Source organism: Schistocerca nitens, chromosome 5 (assembly GCF_023898315.1).
Source record: "Schistocerca nitens isolate TAMUIC-IGC-003100 chromosome 5, iqSchNite1.1, whole genome shotgun sequence".
Classification (NCBI taxonomy): domain Eukaryota; kingdom Metazoa; phylum Arthropoda; class Insecta; order Orthoptera; family Acrididae; genus Schistocerca; species Schistocerca nitens.
Window position 1 is genome coordinate 323,752,375 of NC_064618.1, and position 23,376 is coordinate 323,775,750.

General features: G+C 39.1%; 1 protein-coding gene across 4 annotated transcripts in view; it reads right to left on the reverse strand.

Moving 5' to 3' along the window:
- The window catches only part of LOC126260249 (kinesin-like protein KIF21A), a 532,099-nt gene that overhangs the window by 114,654 nt on the left and 394,069 nt on the right, over window positions 1-23,376 (reverse strand). For 3 of the 4 annotated variants that reach the window (XM_049957568.1, XM_049957569.1, XM_049957566.1), the window contains 3 exons: window positions 22,539-22,788; window positions 22,184-22,307; window positions 1,961-2,159 (listed from right to left, as the gene is read on the reverse strand). In XM_049957568.1, coding sequence (XP_049813525.1) covers window positions 1,961-2,159; window positions 22,184-22,307; window positions 22,539-22,788 — 573 coding nt within the window. The remainder of the gene's footprint in view (window positions 1-1,960; window positions 2,160-22,183; window positions 22,308-22,538; window positions 22,789-23,376) is intronic. The other variant, XM_049957567.1, reaches the window with a different exon arrangement.

Consider the following 23,376-nt stretch of genomic DNA (forward strand, 5'->3'; position numbering starts at 1 on the left):
TTAAATGTCGGCTTGGCAATAATTAACCATTTTCTGCTAATAGAGGTAATCTTGTGTTCTATAGCTAACGCCGGGATAGAATTCAGTAAATATTTAACAAAAAAAAACCACTGCATTTAGAAAATGTGTGCCAAGGCCGGATTATGTAAAGGATTTAATTCTCAACTAAATATGCTTAATCAGTTGATATGAGTTCACTTAATTCTTAAATGTACGTAATTCTGTTGAAAGAGAATTTTTTATTACCACACGTAAATAAGAGAGAGGTTCTACAACAAAGTTCGTACTTACAGAAAACAGTAAAGAGAGAGGAAAATTAAGTAACCAAAAGCAATAATAGTTAATAATTAATCTTTAACGAAAATAAAACAGCGATTTCGTTAAAATACATAGAAATCCTTCAGAGAAAACAACACACAATTGTGAAAAAACTAAATTAAAAAAAAAAGAATAAAGTAAATTAAGCAAACACACAGAAAAAGTAACAGCCATAACAAAGAATCAGGAAAACAGAAACATGATAAACAGAGATAATGCAACAGAAGATGAAGACTTTAAAAGAAACTATACACAGCTCTTACATGGAAGGAAAAAAAAAGAACAACAAACAGTACACTGCACAGTCAACACACTACAGTGTAAGGTATCTTTGCCTTACAATTTTTGGGTAACCGAGTAGTGGCTAGTATACCAAACTGGTGTTGTGGCTGGAGTGCCGAGATGTAAGGAAATAGTTTGAAAGTTTATGAATGGCCTGAGAGCGAAAGTTTTTATATTTACATTCTGAAAAAAGGGCAAGTTTCAGTATAATAGATAGTGTTTTAGATAGAATTTCTGTGTGTGAAGAATTATTTCTTTCTTTCTGATTATCAATGAGCTGTACAACTTAGTGCTCATCTGCCCTGTATTCATTCCTCCCCATGAGCACTATGTGACTTAACTTCTGAGGTCATCAGTCCCCTAGAACCCAACAAAACATCCAGAGACAAATTTGATACTGTTGGGTACTATCAGTTAAAATGTGGTTTATGACATTCTGACTGGACAGACACAAAATTTAGAAATTATAAAAATATGTATTCTGAGCACTTCAGGGCACTAAAAAGTGATAGTAGGCACTCCAGCTTATCACATCACCACAGAGGATGACTGCTCCATTGTGTAGGTACAAAAAACTAACAATGTGATAAAATTTTCACATGCAGTGAAAGAATTGATAAATGATTACACAACTACACAATAATATGTCATGAATCACTGTTTCCTACATTTTATTAACTACAAACATACACGTTCAGAAAAAAAAAGTGAAGTTCAAGCATGGTCTCTTATTCAGAATCCTCCTACCCATTCCTTCTATCTCTGTGCTGCTTTTTTAACGTACATGCTCACACACTATCACAAATCACTGTTACACTTGCTTGGTACACACTCTGATCAATGTTCAAAACTAGTGCTTTATTAGAAAAAAAAAAAAATAATATTCGTAATGTCAGCAGCAGCTGTAGTAGTAGTAGTAGTAGTAGTAGTAGTAGTGGTAGTGGTAGTGGTAGTGTTCTAACATATCTCATCAGGTGTATTGCCTGATGTCTGTCTGTATTTATTTTATCAAAGTCCAGGATAGTATAACAACAATATGTGAAGGACAGATTGCTACTCACCATACACAGGAGGTGCTGAGTCACAGACAGGCACAAAGAAAAAGAATACTGGAAACATTTAGGCTTTCAGCCAAACACATTCCTCAGAAGGAGAATTCTCACACATTCAAACAACTACTACTCTCACACACATCTGCTGTCTTCAGGTGCTACGGCCCGGCTGTGACATGAGTAGCAGTATGCTGGTTAGGTGTTGGTGTTAAGGAAGAGGCATGCAGTGGGTATGGGGGGGAGGGTTAGCAGGGTAGGGGTGGGGGGACAGTGTCAGGGGTTGAGGATATTTATTTTGTTGTTATTACCTTAGCATCCTCAATTTGCATCACATTTTGTTGCGACTCTTGGATAACTTCTTGTATGTATGAAATTGTTGCATTAATATTTTGTATTTGTTCATCTAGATCCATCAGTGCCAGAGTGTTCCCTCTTTCTTCCTCAAATCTTCTTCTGCGTTTTAAATCTTCAAGTGAATGACAGAGTGATTCTCTCTCTTGCAGATTTCTGTAATTTATACATAAAAAACTACATATTTGTGCAACTGTGTATAGAAATTAATTATGGTCAGAATGGATCAGTGTTGAAATCTTTTTAGAGACTAAAAATATGTTTCAATTCAAAGACAGTTTGTATCTTTTTATGTAGGATGTTGTGATACAACTTGCTTCTAAATCATGCAGCGAATTTTTGGAACTTCAGTATCATCCTACAGAAGATCAAACTCCAAGCAGTAAACCTGAGACAATTAGAGTATTTAAAGAACTCAAGCTGCTGCAGGTAGAAATAGGTCATTTGTCTAGATTAAGGCCAAACTTGCACAATCAGGCAAAATATTTAGAAGACACTGTACATTTACAAGTTTTTATCTATGCCTCCAAACACTTCAGTGGTTCATTTATTGTACAAACAAACTGAAGAAATTTGGGGCATCCTGGCTGTGTAGTCAGCATCAATCAGAGGGTTAAAATAAGGCTACGATGATTACTGTGTTGTGTCAAAGGGAGTATCAGCATACATTTATTTTAAGCCTAGTTTGAGGCTCAGTAATTTGATACAAAATTTATGGCAAATACTTAAATAGAAAATACTGGCAAGTAATATTGGAGGACCACGAAACATTTGGACCAATTACACATTTGAGTACAATTTCACATACATTACTGTGAATACATCTCACATTAATGTGAAGATCTTAATACTTTCCAACAGGTATGACAAGCAATGAGCAAACTGTGTGACTGAATGAACATAAAGGGGTCAGAAAATTGATCTAGATAATGGAATGATAGGAAGGGCTGTAATTAATGCAGCATCTGTCCACATCAACTCAAACTTCTGCTCCTGTATGTTCCTGGTAAGTGGCTAAATGCAAGATCAGCCACCAAAAGCATTCTGTGTAACTAAGGCACTGTGTTCAATCCCTCAGATTTGTAGATTTTTTGCAAAGCCTTTTTAGGGAATATCTTCTGAAGACATACAAATGGAAATAAGTAACAGACAATCAACTGCATAGCAAAACATTTCACCTTGTACAGGAGAGGGTTAACTAACCATAATAACCACTTTTGTGTTATAAATTGTTGAACCATATGAAGATTCCTAAAGGGAAATGAAGAATTTCTTCTGTCAATATTAGACAGTGAAAAGTCAAATGATGCATCTATATAAGTGTTATGCTTATCAAGACATGTCACTAGACAAGTCACAAAAATTAGAGGCTCTCCTTTAAGGTTAGAAGCCAGTACTATACTACTGTGGAAAAGAAAAGAAATTGTGACTGTACACAAAGAGCAAATTCAAATCTCAAGCTCCATATCTGAACAAATCTTGTTCTTTAAATTATGCACCCATATTACTGAAGTTTGGAACAAACAAGCTAGTACTCTTAAATGTAGGCAGGCATCTCAGTTGCACCTATTAAACTCTGTTAAGGAACTAGAGGGTGTAACAATAAGATTATGTAAAAACAAATAGAACATGCAGTTTCTAATATCTAGGACTGTCTTGTTCAACACAGTAACATTTCTAAGCACAACAGAGATTAATAGAGCAACAGACATTGGCAACTTTGTTGCATATATAACTGTCTGCATGAATTGCACAATGTCAGTACATAACGATTAATGAAGAGTAAAACATTCTGCACAACTAGTTTTATATAAAAAAGGGAAATACTGCAAAAGATGAACAAAGGTACTGACGCACTCATTCAAAATAGAGACAGAAAATGTGCAAATTGGACTATGGGAAACGCTGTACCACCCAGATATTGTAGATGCAAAATTCAGTTCTTTCTTAAATATACAAGTATTCGAACAGCACTTTAAATTCAGTTTTCCATTAATGCAGGCAAAAGTCAATTCAAGCAAAAGTGGAAATAAAAGTCTGTTATCATCTAGACTCAATCACTTGTTTCCCAGGAAGAAAGAATTTAATTTAATCAAAAAATAAAATGGGATCTTTATTAGCCTTTAAATATACCTAGAGGTAGAGTAGTAACTAGAGGTTGTAGTTTATTGTGTAGCTTCAAGCTATTTATAACTCCAGTGTGGTAGTGACAGTCTTGGAAACACTATGTCTAACTATTGGATACTATTACAGAAAAAATAGTATATGATGGTATTGAAGATTAACTGTTACATTTACTTAGTTCTTATCTAAACAAAAGGCAACAGTTAGTACACATCGATAAGAAGAACTGAGAATTCACGAAAATAATGAGGCATTCCACAGGACACTGTTCTCGGGCTCTTCCTGCTTACTGTGTGCGTTAATAAAGTCTTGCATCATATGACCTATGATAATGACACATGGGGTAAAAAACAAAAAGGGATCTCTTGTTGGCAAAGTCAATTGTTCACTGATATCATAAAAAGTGTTTTGCCTCAAAATTATCAGTGTTTATTTTTTATTTTATTATTTTTTTTCTCAATTTAATACACTTTACATCATCCTATACAAACTACAATCAATAATAAAACAATTTTGAATAGATAAAATAGTCAAGTTCATCATTAACGTAGTGCATGTTGAGCCTTGAGATATGTACCTCTTTTTGTTTATGGAAAAATAATATGAGCCGACTAGAGATCCTTTTTAAGTAATGGACTATGCTAATAAGCTTCACTTTGAAAACTACTCTCTCCTGAATGCTACTGTTACTGGTTTCTCTCAACAAAAGAAAGTTTCCTGATAACATTATGTCTGCCCCAATTACAGGTCCCTTTTCCTTCGTGGATTTACAAGCCAGTAATATTGCTGATATTCAGACTCCAGTTCTGCACTTTTTTTAATTACTTATTATGAATGGTTATTTATTTTAAACATTTATCATGCTGTATGTAGCTTTTGCAAACAAATATTTGTAAGCATGCAAACTGTAAACTGATTAGTCGAACAACACAACTGATTGCATTTGTTTCTCACTTGTCTGCTGATTGTCTAGTTAAAATTAAAAGTGATTACAAAGTTTAATGTGTGTACTTATGATTGACTGATGTGTGTCTACTAGAAATGAGTGAAGATAATGTTCTAGATATATTAAATATGACAGGTTTCAATGATTACAATATACGATAATGATAATAACATCAGTGATGAAGATTATAAAGTGTACGCAGATTATTTTTCGGAAAGATGTTTTTGCAGTGATGAATCAAAGGCAGATGAAGACCTGCCTGAATAACAAGAATCAATTAACCTTTCAGAATTTCTTTGTCAAAAAACATTCCAAATGTGGATGACCTTTCAGCAAGTAACTCCAACAATCTTGTTTTTTAGATGATGATATAGCTGAAATATAAGGAACTCTTAATGTTCAAGAGGTAATTGATGAAATGATGGTGGTAATAATCTGGTCACAATTGATAACTGTGCCGATTTAGTTGACAGTTTTGATGTTGAAAATGATCATAGCCTTATGCCAAATTTTCTAGAAAATGGCTGTGGATATAAAGAAAATTGTTGACAATTACTTTCTGCTAATGACTTTTTGATAATGTACTACGAATGCTCTGAAATCTATTATTGCTAAGACAATGTTAATACAAACATTGAAAAAGTTTTTCCGTAACCCCGGTTCCCAGAACTCATGAAGATAGACGTTGACTGTAGATACTGTATCACAGACACAGTCCCTTTGACTGTTCATAGAGGTCACTAAACTCACTCAAATATGTAAACAACCATGCATGAGCAGCACCTATTAGATGGAGGGGATCTGACAGCTGATCAGTTCCAGTCATTCCACCAGGAAGGAGGTACATGGCTCACATCGTCTGTAGTTCAACCATGCCTAAGACAGTCAATACCATCGTTTGATCGCGTCCGCATTGTTACTTTGTACCAGTAAGGGCTCTCAACAAGGAAGTGGCCAAATGTCTCAGAGTGAAATAAAGCAATGTTGTTCAGACATGGAGGAGAAGCCTCGCTCAGACCGCCCAAGGACAACTACTGCAGTGGATGACCACTACCTATGGATTATGGCTCTGAGGAACCCTGACAGGAGCCCCACCATGTCGCATAATGCTTTTTATGCAGCCACAGGACGTCATGATACAACTCAACAGGCTGCCTGATGCGAAACTTCACTCCCGAAGTCCATGGCGAGGTCCATCTTTGCAACCATGACAACATGCAGCGCAATACAGATGGGCCCAACAACATGCCGAATGGACTGCTCAGGATTGGCATCACATTCTCTTCACTGATGAGTGTCGCAATTTGCCTTCAACCAGACAATCGTCGGAGATGTGTTTGGAGGCAACCTGGTCAGGCTGAACGCCTTAAACACATTGTCCTTTTTTCCCCCTAAGGCAAGTCTTTCCGCTCCCGGGATTGGAATGACTCCTTACCCTCTCACTTAAAACCCACATCCTTTCGTCTTTCATATATATTCAGAGCAGTATATGTCTCCTCTTTGTCGGACTTTGTTGACTGCACTGAAAAATCAATACCAACAACTAATGCTAATTGCACCTTGAAGGTTGGAACTGAAAATGATGAGTTTCTTGTAAAAATACATGACCGGTTAAATTTTTTCACAACAATGGTGCTAAGAAAGTGTGACACAGTACTTTGAGTTCAATGTAGAGAACCAAGGTAAAGTGTATTGCAAAATCAACACTGCAGGGAACGTGTTCATGTAGCAGATATTCCTATTAGATGATGGACCTCACAGATTTCCCAATGAAATGACTCTGGAACGAATGACAAGGAAACATCAAGACTACATCTTCAATTCATCACACCATAATGCAAACATGAGTTCAAAAATGTTTTATGTTCACAAGTTGAATTTGAACCTGTTGCTGAAACTAACAGTAATGCAGCTGCCAATCGCAAGCCTAATTATCCTTAAGCGCTTCCTGGACCCTCAAAGTAGTATCGAAAAAGCTCCATTTAAGGTGCCAAATTGAATAGTTGTGGAACACTATTAAACACTGTTTAAAAGAGGTCATTTGAAGCTATATTTTGGTATTAAATTAATTTCTTAAATGTAAAATATAAAGGCTCTCTATTACTTTGAACTTTTGAATGCATTTTTCTCAGTATGACCATTTTCATTTAATAACATATAATAACCATGGACCTTGCTGTTGGTGGGGAGGCTTGCGTGCCTCAACGATACAGATAGCCGTATCGTAGGTGCAACCACAACGGAGGGGTATCTGTTGAGAGGCCAGACAAACGTGTGGTTCCTGAAGAGGGGCAGCAGCCTTTTCAGTAGTTTCAGGGGCAACAGTCTGGATGATTGACTGATCTGGCCTTGTAACACTAACCAAAACGGCCTTGCTGTTGTGGCACTGCGAACGGCTGAAAGCAAGGGGAAACTACAGCCGTAATTTTTCCCGAGGGCATGCAGCTTTACTGTATGGTTAAATGATGATGGCGTCTTCTTGGGTAAAATATTCCAGAGGTAAAATAGTCCCCCATTCGGATCTCCGGGCGGGGACTACTCAGGAGGACGTCATTATCAGGAGAAAGAAAACTGGCGTTCTACGGATCAGAGTGTGGAATGTCAGATCCCTTAATCGGGCAGGTAGGTTAGAAAATTTAAAAAGGGAAATGGGTAGGTTAAAGTTAGATATAGTGGGAATTAGTGAAGTTCGGTGGCAGGAAGAACAAGACTTCTGGTACAGTGAATACAGGGTTGTAAATACAAAATCAAATAGGGGTAATGCAAAAGTAGCTTTAATAATGAATAAAAAAAAATAGGAGTGCGGGTAAGCTACTACAAACAGCATAGTGAACATATTATTGTGGCCAAGATAGACACAAAGCCCATGCCTACTACATTAGTACAAGTTTACATGCCAACTAGCTCTGCAGTTGACGAAGAAATTGAAGAAATGTATGATGAGATAAAAGAAATTATTCAGGTAGTGAAGGGAGACGAAAATTTAATAGTCATGGGTGACTGGAATTCGAAAGTAGGAAAAGGGAGAGAAGGAAACATAGTAGGTGAATATGGACTGGGGCTACGAAATGAAAGAGGTAGCCGTCTGGTAGAATTTTGCACAGAGCATAACTTAATCATTGTTAACGCTTGGTTCAAGAATCATAAAAGAAGGTTGTATACATGGAAGAATCCTGGAGATACTAGAAGGTATCAGATAGATTATATAATGGTAAGACAGAGATTTAGGAACCAGGTTTTAAATTGTAAGACATTTCCAGGGGCAGATGTGGACTCTGACCATAATCTATTGGTTATGAACTGCAGATTAAAACTGAAGAAACAGCAAAATGGTGCGAATTTAAGGAGATGGGACCAGAATAAACTGACTAAACCAGAGGTTGTACACAGAGTTTCAGGGACAGCATAAGGGAACAGTTGACAGGAATGGGGGAAAGAAATACAGTAGAAGATGAATTGGTAGCTCTCAGGGATGAAGTAGTGAAGGCAGCAGAGGATCAAGTAGGTAAAAAGATGAGGGCTAGTAGAAATCCTTGGGTAACAGAAGAAATACTGAATTTAATTGATGAAAGGAGAAAATATAAAAATGCAGTAAATGAAGCAGGCAAAAAGGAATACAAACGTCTAAAAAATGAGATAGACAAGAAGTGTAAAATGGCTAAGCAGGCATGGCTAGCGGACAAATGTAAGAATGTAGAGGCTTATCTCACTAGGGGTAAGATAGATACTGTCTACAGGAAAATTAAAGAGACCTTTGGAGAAAAGAGAACCACTTGTATGAATATTAAGAGCTCAGATGGAAACCCAGTTCTAAGCAAAGAAGGGAAAGCAGAAAGGTGGAAGAAGTATATAGAGGGTCTATACAAGGGCGATGTACTTGAGGACAATATTATGGAAATGGAAGAGGATGTAGATGAAGATGAAACGGGAGATACGATAATGCGTGAAGAGTTTGACAGAGCACTGAAAGACCTGAGTCGAAACAAGGCCCCGGGAGTAGACAACATTCCATTAGAACTACTGACAGCCTTGGGAGAGCCAGTCCTGACAAAACTCTACCATCTGGTGAGCAAAATGTATGAGACAGGTGAAATACCCTCAGACTTCAAGAAGAATACAATAATTCCAATCCCAAAGAAAGCAGGTGATGACAAATGTGAAAATTACCGAACTATCAGTTTAATAAGTCACAGCTGCAAAATACTAACGCGAATTCTTTACAGATGAATGGAAAAACTGGTAGAAGCCGACCTCGGGGAAGATCAGTTTGGATTCCATAGAAATGTTGGAACACGTGAGGCAATACTGACCTTACGACTTATCTTAGAAGAAAGATTAAGGAAAGGCAAACCTACGATTCTAGCATTTGTAGACTTGGAGAAAGCTTTTGACAATGTTGACTGGAATACTCTCTTTCAAATTGACTGGAATACTCTCTTTCAAATTCTAAAGGTGGCAGGGGTAAAATACAGGGAGCGAAAGGATATTTACAATTTGTACAGAAACCAGATGGCAGTTATAAGAGTTGAGGGGCATGAAAGGGAAGCAGTGGTTGGGAAGGGAGTGAGACAGGGTTGTAGCCTCTCCCCTATGTTATTCAATCTGTATATTGAGCAAGCAGTAAAGGAATCAAGAGAAAAATTCGGAGTGGGTATTAAAATCCAGGGAGAAGAAATAAAAACTTTGAGGTTCGCCGATGAATGGCTCTGAGCACTATGGGACTCAACTGCTGAGGTCATTAGTCCCCTAGAACTTAGAACTAGTTAAACCTAACTAACCTAAGGACATCACAAACATCCATGCCCGAGGCAGGATTCGAACCTGCGACCGTAGCGGTCTTGCGGTTCCAGACTGCAGCGCCTTTAACCGCACGGCCACTTCGGCCGGCGGTTCGCCGATGACATTGTAATTTTGTCAGAGACAGCAAAGGACTTGGAAGAGCAGTTGAACGGAATGGATAGTGTCTTGGAAGGAGGATATAAGATGAACATCAACAAAAGCCAAACGAGGATAATGGAATGTAGTCAAATTAAGCCGGGTGATGCCGAGGGAATTAGGTTAGGAAATGAGACACTTAAAGTAGTAAAGGAGCTTCGCTATTTGGGGAGCAAAATAACTGATGATGGTCGAAGTAGAGAGGATATAAAATGTAGACTGGCAATGGCAAGGAAATCGTTTCTGAAGAAGAGAAATTTGTTAATATCAAGTATAAATTTAAGTGTCAGGAAGTCGTTTCTGAAAGTGTTTGCATGGAGTGTAGCCATGTATGGAAGTGAAACATGGACGATAAATAGTTTGGACAAGAAGAGAATAGAAGCTTTCGAAATATGGTGCTACAGAAGAATGTTGAAGATTAGGTGGGTAGATTTAGTAACTAATGAGGAGGTACTGAATAGGATTGGGGAGAAGAGAAATTTGTGGCACAACTTGACTAGAAGAAGGGATCGGTTGGTAGGACATGTCCTGAGGCATCAAGGGATCACAAATTTAGCATTGGAGGGCAGCTTGGAGGGTAAAAATCGTAGAGGGAGACCAAGAGATGAATACACTAAGCAGATTCAGAAGGATGTAGGTTGCAGTAGGTAATGGGAGATGAAGAAGCTTGCACAGGATAGATTAGCATGGAAAGCTGCATCAAACCAGTCTCAGGACTGAAGACGACAACAACAACAACAAAATTTAAACATCATTATTCAGAATTTAATGCTTCAGTTGAAAATATTAATTAATCAGAAACAAAAATAGAGGTCTCTTTTTGCTTTCCACCTCACATATGACATTTATCGCATCATATGAGAACTTGCATGTAGTTTTAGACGAGAGTAGTGACATAGCTGAGAGTAATAACCAGTGGTGCAAAGCTAACCAGCTATCTGTAAATGAGCCAACACATTTATTTTAATCTATTGCCACAATAGGGGGGCGGGGTGGTGTGTGTGTGTTTGTGTGTGTGTGTGTGTGTGTGTGAGAGAGAGAGAGAGAGAGAGAGAGAGAGAGAGAGAGAGAGAGAGAGAGAGAGAGAGAGAGAGGGCAAAAAGAAGCTGGATTCCTGGGTTCCAAGCACAGTATATGCATCTACCAATTCATGAATAGCCTTACTTGTGCCACATGCCTGAAGGTTCTCTTCATAAGGTGCTTATAAAAATACAATGGGTAACTGATTGATTGAACAAGTGAATGGCTTAACGCACTGTGCAATGAATCAAATTCAAAGAGAAAATACGGCAAAGACATTTGCGGGCCACATCATTTTGGCTATACTGCATCCAAAATGGAATTAAATAATGTAACTGTGTATTGCAGCTCATTATCATGAAATCCATTCCAGCAATGTAGTGCTCGCATAAGCAATTGAATTAAAGACAATTGCTCTGCTGAAGAAAGAAAGACAAGAGCGCTCTTGTCCCCACAAAACTACAATGGTTTTGTTGTCTGAAGTGGGTGGTATGTCAGTGACATATTTAGCAAGTACAGGATAGGCTGTAAGCACAGTATCAGTTTGTTTGATGAAGGTTAAATTGTGAATGCCACACTGTCTCTTTTCTGTATGTCACTATGTCAAAGGACTATTGTGAATATCTCCTATTCAGGGAAAACTGCTTCAGCCAGAGTCAACTGCCATGGGAAACAACATATTGAAGACAAGGTTTGTTGTCCGATATTGTGGATTGTAACAGTGAGTACACAGGCTACAATGCAGAAGAATCACTTATAAAATGGAGCACAGCAATGTGAGCATACCCATACCACTAGAATTGATAATTACACATGTACCCATGTCCATATGTCACAGACAAGAAATACTAATAATGGGAAATGGTTGCCTGGGTCTAAAGTTTCAATGCACATTGAAGGCAGAGTATGAGTACTCTACATGGTGTGAGTCATTTCACTGGCCAACAGGCACCATTAATATGGGGGGAGTATTTTACCCTACACTATATCCTGTACAGCAACTTGCATATAACCTGACACAGAGTGAAATAGGGCCCCCATATGTCTGCCATAATCTATCTCTGGAAATCACTACAGGAAATTACTGTCGAATCACAATGATGTACTTCCTCACCTTTGGTTTACTGCGTGTGACTAGTGTCTAGCTAGAGAGGTGTGTAGGAACAGTGGCCAATCATAGGATAGCTTTAGTGGAGAAGTGTGGATTGTTGTCTTGATGCCTTGGCTGCATCACTTATCTTACAAGTTAATGTTAAGTGATTGAAACTGTTTGCCACACAAGTTTTGCATTTAATTTCAGTGTTCATAATGCAATATCAATGTTTATCCAAAAGGTGATGTTTCTTGGTTTCGTGTGTCGAGTTGGGAGAACAACAATCAACCGTGTCGTGGCGGTTATGGAAAAATAATTTGGACTGGTATGATCCTAATTACAAGTTCTAAATGAAAGAAACACATATTGTTTTGACTGGCTGAATATCACGAGCGCAGGTACTTTCTCGTTTGTATATCGTACCCGAAATTTTATGGAGCATCCGAATCATGATGCGGTCACACGCATGCTCGTGTTATAAGCTACTGCAGTGTTTAGTACTGACGGAAGAACTGTGCCAATTGTCGACTGATAAAACATCCACTGAACAGTGATTATTTTGTGTTCTACGCACCGTGTTTTTGCATTGGATGCCAACATTTAGACAGCAACTTCATACATCACAATGGACACGTACTTTGAGTACAAATACTGATCATGTCCATTGTGGAATAATGAAACTGTGAACATAGTAGCCCCATCCTTGTGAGTGTTTAACGGAATATAATGAATTCTACCAGATCAACTTGGTATAGTTGGTGTGAGTGGCTCCTCTCCCTGTTAGACAATAGTTATTACAGGACATATCATAGCAGGCAGCGCAGAGAACAGCAGATCAAATGCCACAGGAAGGACCAGGTGCATGGGTTTAGGCACACGTTGTTAAATATCCAGCCCCATCCTGTGTTTAGGGAGTGCTGTACAGTCTCCAGTGCTAAAGGCTAGCTTTTATTAGCAGTGCATATCTACCCCCTTTCCTTCCGGGCACGTTACATGGTGACATGCACTTCCAGGACTTTTAATCTTCGGTGATGAGGTGCAGATTTATTCGAAAATGGAAACAGTGAAAAACATATAGAAACAATGACCCTATTTTGGATTGTTGTGTGACGTCAGACAGACTGAGTGTGCTGCGGACCAAAGAGTTTAAGTTATAGCAATTCTATTTGTCTGTTAAAGAGTGCAGTCCGAAGACCCCATGTTAAGAGAGTAATTCTACTGCCGCATGCTACATCATCTGTGACATGGGTGGCACCTATGAGCAACACAAACAACTACAAGCATACCATTGCTGCATTTCACCGACCGGCCAGTGGGTGGCAGTGCTGATCGACATAGCGACACCGGGAGCTGGTGTGAAGTCAGGACCGAGCAAGTCAAGGGGCAGTCAACAACGTAAGTCTTATGCAGTATTGTGATTCCTCGCTCATTTAAAGGATACTGTAGGGTAACTGATTGGCAATGCAGACTCTGTCTAGAGTATTTCATGCAAATAGTGTTAAATGATTACAGTGGAACACTTTGCAAAACTGACATCATGATCTGTTAACAGGTACTAGATCACAATGGAGACTTATTTAGATAATCTCAGGGAATGCAGCCAATGGTGATATAATACAGTGGAGGCAACTTATCGTATTGACATTACACTTTGATATTGGTCAATTAGGGCAGTAAAGTTAAATGTCATTTCCCAGTCCTGCTGTAGTAGCCCACGCAATATGCTTATATAATGCTGTAGCAGCAATGAATATTTTGTGTAAATATAAGTGTACTTTTGTGACATTGATTCTGTTTGTGTCTGGTGTGCTTCTTAGCATGAAACATGGCGCTGAAGAGAAACGGCATAGCCAATTGACTTATTGTTTTGTTTGTGTACTGTGCAGGATGGTTACTACGATTTAGCCTTTATATTTATTTTATTTTTTTTCTTTTCCCTCCTTTTCCATTTTCTTGATTGTGTGTCTTAAATAATTCATGATGTTAGACAATGAGATCAATGCAGCAGCAATAGTCAGGAATGTAGATGGAGATTCGTCAGGTGAAAACAGTCCGAAGGAGAAGAAGGTTCAAGATAGTAGTACTGAAATATCAAGAGATTCTGGTATGGGAGACTGTAGTTCGTCGGTTGAAATGGGAAGCTCTGGTGCTATGTCATCCCCAATCATAGCTACAGCCAGATGAGAGAAGTGTGGGCCTGACGTGTTCATAACATTAATGAGTATGCTGAAGAAGAGATTCGAGGAAACCAATAGGCAGCTTGACCAAGCTAATAGGCAGATTGATCAAACCAAAACCAAGAGGAAGATAGAAGAAACTAGTAAGCAAATGAAGGATGACAATGATCGACTGGAGGCAGCCATAAAAAAAAGTGGAAGACGAGTGTAATAAGAAGGTAGAAAGACTTATGTCTCGATTAGATCAACACGTCTTAGAGCAGGCAAAACATTTTGTCAAGGTTGAAGCTGAAGTCAGCGAGGTAAAAGAGGAACTCAGCAAAAGGGTTGAGGTCCATGATATGGAATTTGAAAGACTGGATGAGGAAGTGCAGAAGGAGGAGATTAGTGTTTAACGTCCCGTCGACAACGAGGTCATTAGAGACCTCGCTCGGGTGAGGAAAGGATGGGGAAGGAAATCGGCCGTGCCCTTTCACAGGAACCATCCTGGCATTTGCCTGAAGCGATTTAGGGAAGTCATGGAAAACCTAAATCAGGATGGGCGGAGACGGGATTGAACTGTCGTCCTCCCGAATGCGGGAAGTGCAGGAGTGTAAACACAAGGCGCAAGCTGTTGTACTGAATCAAGATGCTTATGTACGCTGTGTTGAGCGGGTGTGCAATGAAGTATCCAAGACCCAGTCACTTGTGAGTCAACAGGTTAACGCAGTAAAATCGTTACTGTGCAATAGAGGTGTAACAGGAGGCAGCATACTTGGCATACAAAATGATGAGGTCTTTCTTAGTGTTGGGAATTTTAGGAATTTTGATCCGAATGGAAAATGGCATCCGAGGGACTATTTAGACCAATTTAAGGGTGTGCTACCTGAACTGTGGAACGAACAGTGGAAGATATGCTTTGTTGCATCGAGAATAGAAGGCAAAGCTGGTACCTGGCGAATGAGAATAGGACAAAAATCTGAGAGATATGTGGAGTTTAAGAGGGAGTTTTTAAAACAATATTGGTCTCTGTAAAGGCAGAATGATGTGCAAAACAGCTTATACCAAGGCATAAGGTTTGATAGAGGTCGCAACTGGACCCTAAAGAAGTTTTTCCAAGACTATTATGAAAGAAACCTATATTTAGATGAGCCAATCAAGCTGGAGGCAATGGTATCTTTGATCATATGTAAACTACCAGTTTCAAGAGAAGTTGCTGGCGATTCCTGATAACAATGTAGAGGCGATTAAGTCAGCTTTAGGACAACTAGATACACTATGTGAACAATGAGGAACTGAAGAAGGTGGGCATAATAGAGATGTGCCAAGGAACAGTGAGAGGAATGCTGGTACGTGATCGTGTAATGATAAAGGGTATAGTGGTCAGCATTGGAATCAAGAGGATGACAGAAGATTTGAACATAGTTTTTGAGGTCGTGGATATTACCGAGGACAATGAGGTGGGTACAGACACCACCACAACACAGAGCAAATGTCAATTCAGGAAGTTGAGTCAGATGTCAGGATGCGGACAACAACCATTATATGTTACGGCATAATACGAGTGCAGAAAACTAGATGAAGTTTCTGATGCAGCCCAGTCAGGGACAAATGACATAGGGCCAGCAACTACATCGATATGCAAGATAACAGAGACAAGCGTTGTTATCGATGACTTGATGGAGGAAAATAGTGAAGAACCTGATGAGATAGTACAGCCTGTAGTAGAAGTGGATATTTTTGGAACACGAATATATGTTTTAGTTGACTCAGGTAGCCAAGTCAATGCTGTGTGCCAAAACTATATACCAAGAGCAGGGAAGAAACATACCAAACTTTCCAGTGCATGGTATACACATTATGAGTCCTTTGGGTGTGAAAAGAAAAGTAATGAAGAAGAAAATCTTAATCACGATGAGGGGGTTAATTGTAAGGATTATGATGTAGCAGCACTTGTGGTGCCAGGGTTAGCATTACCCGTAATTTTGGGTGTTGACTGGTTAACAAAGCATAACGTTTGTCTGAATTTTGGGAGAGGTTGTGCTGAAGTGGAAAGGAAAGGAAAGGAAAGGAAACGAAACGAAGCTGTCATTGACTTTAAAGGGAGAATCAATATTAGGGAACTGGTAGGAATGACTTGAGTTATGCTGTTTAACTGATTTGCAATTAGTGCCAATACAAGGGGAGACTCAGCAGCATTATGCAAAAAGCAGTGGAGATGGAAAGGTAAGGCAGACACAGAAGATCTTGAATGTTTTTTTGAGCAGAAACTCTAGTCCCTAGAACAACAAAACCAGGTAGAAATGGAAGGTCTGATAGAGACCCTGAAGACACACAGGTGAGTTTTTTCGAATGAGCTAGGGGTGATAAAGATGGCTGAATGTAAACTACAGGTGAGGGAACATGTGCCATATTTTGTATGACCATAAGTGTCAGGCAGTGGAGGAGGAGATTCAGAAGATAAGGATTAAGATTATCAAACGGTCAACCAGTCAGTATGATAAACTGCTATTTGTGGTAGAGAAACGTAATGGTGATGTCGGAATTGTACTGGATGCATGCCCAGTAAATAAGATAATTCCACACTGGGATGGACCCGAGAACTTAGGCGAGTTACTCCCGAATTGTCATGGGGCAAAGGTGTTTAGTAGTATTGCTCTGAGATTGGGGTATTGGCAGATCCCCCATCACAAGAATTCTGGGCAATATACCACATTCCTGTATGGAGGAACGAGCTACCAATACCGTGTGCTACTGTTTGGTCTGAATATTTCTACCTCCACTTTTGTGAGAGCAATGGACAAGGTTCTTGGTGAACATGTAATTAAAAAGGTGACCGTGTTTGTTGATGATATTTTAATTGCAACACAGTCTTGGGAAGAACGTATGAGGGTAATCAAAGAGGTGCTCACAGCCTTTGAAAGGCCAGGTGTCACAGCAAACTTAGAGAAGTCAGAATTCGGCAAGGACGAAATCCGGTTTGAAGGACATTTTCAATGCACAAGGAACCAAGCCTGAATGCAAAATTACAAGCAGTTGAAGATTTTCCAGCTCCGCATTGTAAAAAACAGCTAAGAGGATTCCTTGGGTTATGTGGTTGGTATAGGAAGTTCGTTAGTGGGCAGTTGCTTAACAACCCACACCTCTTGAACTTGTTGAAGAAAAACGTGTTTTGGGAATGGACTGAGGAGTGCCAGCAGGCATTTGAGGAGATTAAGCAACAGCTATGTGATCCACAATTACTTTCACACCTGGATTTGAATAAAGAATTTTACCTGACCTGTGATAGTTCGGATTTTAAATTGGGTGTGCATTTGTACCAAGTGGATGAGGATGATCCCAAAAACATTAAGACCATTGCATTTGCAAGCTGGGCCCTGACAGGATGTTAAAGACAATGAACTATAACAGAGAGAGAGGCACTTGCAGTCCTATGGGGATTTAACAAATTCTGATACTATTTGGCAGGCAGAGTCACAGTCCACAAGGCGTTGTCTTTCCTGCTTGAGAGCAATCTACATCTTAGATGCCTCACTAGATGGGCGCTCACCTTGCAAGAGTACATGTTTAGCATTTTCTACCGACCTGGAAACCAAAATATCATACCAGATGCACTTTCGAGGATGCCACCAGGTGTTGAAAATGTCAATGTGAGTAGTCCACAAGGGGTGGAATTGAACATTAATTTGATAAAAGGCATTCAATATGAATCCTTTGTGACCAAGTTGCTAAAGAACATTAGAAGGGGACAACATCAAGATCCTGCAGTGAAGAGTGTCAAGGTGAAGTATGGCTGCGCAGGGAAGAGAAATTGAGGAGGTACTATTTGACTAATCAAAATATTCTGTATCGGCATGTGGATGAGTCATCACAAAACTTGAGGTTGTTTATTACAGAACATGCAATCAAACAGCTGGTGTGGTACACACATTTCAGTAATGCCCATTTTGGTGCAGATAAGTGTTTAGAGAAACTCAAGGAGGAATGTATATTTTTTTAGTATGAATATCAAGATTCGCAAGATTCTACGAACATGTAATGTATGTCGGAAGGCAAAGACAACTACTGTCAGGCATCACAGATATTGTGACAGTCTATTTACTCTGTCCTCTGCCGAAATCCTGTGGCAATTGCACACAACGTATGGTAATATTAGAGGTGTGTTCGAAGTATGTGAAGTTCTAACGACTAAGGAGAGCAAATGGTAAGGTAATGTCCACTAAATTGGAGAACTGTTACTTTGTAAAATGTCGAACAAGTCTTAACAGCAAAATACAAACTGGCATCCAATCTGGCAGTGAGAATTATTAAGGAAGTGAACTGCGTGTGTCATACTTATTGCCACTGCAAGCACAGTAAAGGGAAGGATTGTTAAGAGGACTTCAAAGCAGTAATCAACAGTATGCCTCATGCCATGCCGGGATTTGCACCATGTGAAATTCTACTTAACCAGACACCTGAAAGTATATTTTCTGAGCCTTTGGTTAACTCCCCAGCCACAGACTGAATGTGGGATGAAAAGTTAGAGTTAGCCATGGAACGGTTATGTGAGAATGCTCAGCAGAGAAAGGAGAAGCGCGACACAATAGTGCAGTCCATCAGGTATGAGGTAGGAGATCTTGTGTTAATTAAGACTCATATGCATTCAAGCCAGGTAAGTAGAAAGATACAGAAGTTCCACCATGTCCACAAGGGTTTGAGTATCAAGTGTCAAGCCGTAAAGTCTGGTCGACATGAGGGCAAACATCATGTGGAAAACATTAAACCATATTATGAGCAGTATTGAAAACTAATATGTTTAAAGTTCCTAAACAAAATGTAAGGTAACATAATTCAGCTGTGTATATGATTATATAGTTATGAATATAATAGAGGGAAACATTCCACGTGCGAAAAATATATCTAAAAACAAGCGAAAGCGTTGGCATGGTGATAGACACACAAACAAACACAAACACACACACAAAATTCAAGCTTTCGCAACCAATGGGTTGCTTTGTCAGGAAAGAGGGAAGGAGAGGGAAAGACGAAAGGATGTGGGTTTTAAGGGAGAGGGTAAGGAGTCATTCCAATCCCGGGAGCGGAAAGACTTACCTTAGGGGGAAAAAAGGACAGGCATGTTCTGTAATAAACAACCTCAAGTTTTGTGATGACTCATCCACATGCCGATACAGAATATTTTGATTAGTCAAATAGTACCTCCTCAATTTCTCTTCCCTGCGCAGCCATACTTCACCTTCACACACACACACACATTTGACAAATGTCTGCTTGTGTCTGTATATGTGCGGAGGGATATGTGTGTGAATTTTGTGTGTGTGTTTGTGTTTGTTTGTGTGTCTATCAACATGCCAACACTTTCGCTTGGGAAGTTACATCATCTTTGTTTTTTGATTATATAGTTAATTGTTTATGTCGACTGACAACTTTTGAACAGTATGGATAAGTGGTTATTTTTTATGGGAGCATTTAGTGAGATTTCCTTGTGCGCTTAGAGCTGAGTGGTGGCACCGAGTTAAAGTAATATTTTTGTGTAGTACTGATAAGTGTGAACATGCTAAGTGATCTGGCATTATGTTAATGTCTTGAGTATTTTATAGAGTTTGTTCCATATGTGTAGTTTTTTTTTTTTTATGAAAAGCTAGATGGGTGTGTTCCAAATTGTCAATATGATTCTTAATGTGGGTAACTTGCAGAATTTTGTTTTCCTCGCTCCAACATGGAGTCTAGCTGCTATCGTGCTTAGGCATTATTATGTATATTTTCAGTGGATACAATATCTGCAGTGTGCACAGGCTCATTTTAAGTTTTGTAGATATTAGTTTAATTCATGTATTCTCGTTAAAGTTAGTAGAGCAAATTTTAACGTCAACTACATATGAGTAGATATCATCTGAAGATATGATGCATAGGTTAAGAGTAGGTCAACATTGAAAAGGGAATTATGTTTGTTTCATGTACACCATGGACGGATTACTACAAGATGAGATTGGTGTCTGACATCTAGTTGTTCGAGTTCAGTATTGCTGTGTCCGCAGTCATTTAATCTATGACTGCGAGCTAGCAGCACTGCAACAGATCAACCCTTTCTCCACTTTTCCATGTAATGAATGCCCTAGGGGTGCAGTGCTGTGAGTAATGAAGTTTTTTTTTGTGTGGGTGGCTAAGTGCTGATGTGTAACCGCAAAAAAACTTTTTCTTGTTCTGACGGTGCCAGCGGTGTATTTAAAATCACTGTGTTAATGTAGCGTTTATGCATGTATACCTTATTTTTCAGGAACTTAAATGATATTGTATTTTGCTTTTGTATTTTTCTTTAGCTGCACTGTAGTTAGGTTCATAAGTATTTACCATTTCTTTGTATGTACTATAACATTACATTTCTTGACATGTGTTTGCACGTCATGGTATGGCTTTGCGGTAATCAGTCGAGTTTGACACTATCTGAGAGCTGGTATGGGCCTAAAGGGACATCCACCAACATAAACAACTTTATAATTGTGGGCTCTGCAAGATCCATGAGCTATTTTATATTAATGTGACAAACCCTAATTCTAGGGCTATATTTTAATTTTGACACATTGATCTATGCCGACAATTGTAAAAAAGGCGATGGTACATTAGTCCTTACTAATGTAAAATTGTTACCTTCTGAAGAAGACAAATTTATATTTGTCGAAACCTAGGTAAAGAATTTCTTTATCCATTGCAACTGGTCGGCTGTTTATAATTTTATTACGTGAAACCATTGCTGTTGTGCAGCTATGTTTAAAATATAAACAACTTTGACAAAATGCACATTACATCCTGGTACCTGCAAACAAGCCTCTGACACAGCAAAGCTGGTTGGCTGTTCGCATGTAACATGCTACTGTCAAGTGCAGTTATTGAAATTGATTGAAGGACAGTGAAACCCACAAGTAGGTGACAAAGTCTTTGATGTCCACACCTCTATCACAGAATGTAGAGCGTGCAGTCTAGCCCACTATGTGAAACAGGATAAGTGACAAACTGTGGCAGATCTGACAGAGTACACTACTGGTGCAGACAGAAGTATTACGGAGCACACTGTTCAGTGCAAATAGTTGAACATGGTGCTCCACAACAATGGATCCCTGTATGTTCCTGAGCTGATCCAATAACAATGACAATTATAACTGCAGCATAAAATCATCACAATTGGACATGCACTGCACCACAGATCCAGGCCAGTGGCAGCAGTATTGTGGTATGGTGAACATTCACCTGGGCTTCCAGGGGACCTATGGAAGTAACTGAAGGCACCACATCAAACGTGGACTACATGAACATTATTACAGAACACCCACACCCCTTCATGCTTGATGCCTTCCCCAATGGCAACAGCAACTTCCAGCAGAGTAATTGTCCAAGTCACAAGGCCAGAATCATGCTACGAGATTTCAGGTTCACAATAGTAAACTCATTTTGATATCTTGGTCACAAAATTTGCCTGTTCTGAACCCGGCAGAATACATATGGGTCACTATTGGGCGCCAGCTCTGTGGCCACAAATCACCGCCCATAATTTATGGAATTGTGTGACCTGTACATAAACATCTAGTGCCACATTCCAGAAACCTTTCAAGGATTTCCAAAATCCATGCCATTTAGAATGGTCACTGTACTGCATTTCAAAGGTGAACCAACACGTTACTAAGCATGTGGTCATAATGTTTTGGCTCATCTGTGTATCTTCCTTCACATATCCTTTAATCCTCCTTAAGAATCTACTTCACAGTCCTGCACTCCAGTCATTTTCTCTTTTTGGCATTCATCTTACTCAGAGAAATGCAACGAGTAGAAAATGAGAACAGGCTTTCACTGATATGCAAATGAAGAATGAATTATGGAATGACTCTCAGTAATTGCAGTCAATTTATCTTACCTTTCCATATCTCGTTCAATGACTGCTACTGTCTGCTTGTTTATGGCATTTTGACTGATAGTTTTCTCAAGTTCCTGCCACTTCTGTTTAGCTTCTTTTGGAGAAAAATGCAGTTTCCTGGCTACTGAAACACAATTAATTCAATCAAACTTATACAGTGCACAAAAACTATAAATAATATAATGTATAACAGGTGCCTTTAACATTTTTGAGGACTTAAGTGATACAAGAACAACAAAATGTAGAGTATGTAGTAAGCTTTTGTGATGAACATGATAGCAAAATTCAGAACACTTTGAAGAAATTTTATAGAAAAGTTACAGATTGAAAGTTTAGTAGATTTAGAAATGCATACCATTTCTGCCACCAACACGACCTGCTGCCTTGTTGCTCAGTCCTCCTCGAGCTATCCTCCGCAATGCTGACACTTCCTCTTGTTTCCTTCGTAACACTACTTCTTTCATTCGCTTTTCTGCTTCAAGAGATTTTATCAAATTTTCATGCTTCCTTGATGCTTTCCGCAGTTGTGCTATTTCTCTATTACGGCGTAATTCAGCTTCCTTATGCCTTGAAGTCTCCTCTTTCATCTTGTTCAGCAGCTTAACCTGAAAGCAAAAATTTATAATCATGAATGACAACACTCAATTCAAATTTTTGTTATCAGCAGTCATGGCAATTTTGAGGTAATTATGAGTAGTATTCAAAAGAAAATATACAAAACAACACTGTGGGTGTAATTGAAGTCTTTATTCAAAAGTAATCACCAGAGCCCTGAGCACAATGGTCACACTGTTTCATGAGCCAAAGGATTCTCAGTTCCCAGCATTCATGTGGCTGTGATAGGAGACAGTCCTCCACTGTGTCCTTCAGTTTGTGTTGAGCTGAAGCATTTCCCTTTGAGACGGACTTTTAGCAGACCAAACATATGGAAGTCACAGGGCGAAATGTCCCAGCTTTATGGCAGATGCTTGAACTGCTCCCACTTGAACTTTGCCATTCCACTTTGCGTAACATTGGTAACATGGGGATGAATGTTATTGTGGAGCAGAATCACTCCCTCCATGAACAGCCCAGGCTGTTTGCTTCTGATGGACTTGCATAGGATATGGTTATCTCACAGTGCACGCTATTGTAACTGGTTTTTCTATGAGTATCAGAACTTTAATGTCGAAAAACTTGGTGACGATCACCTA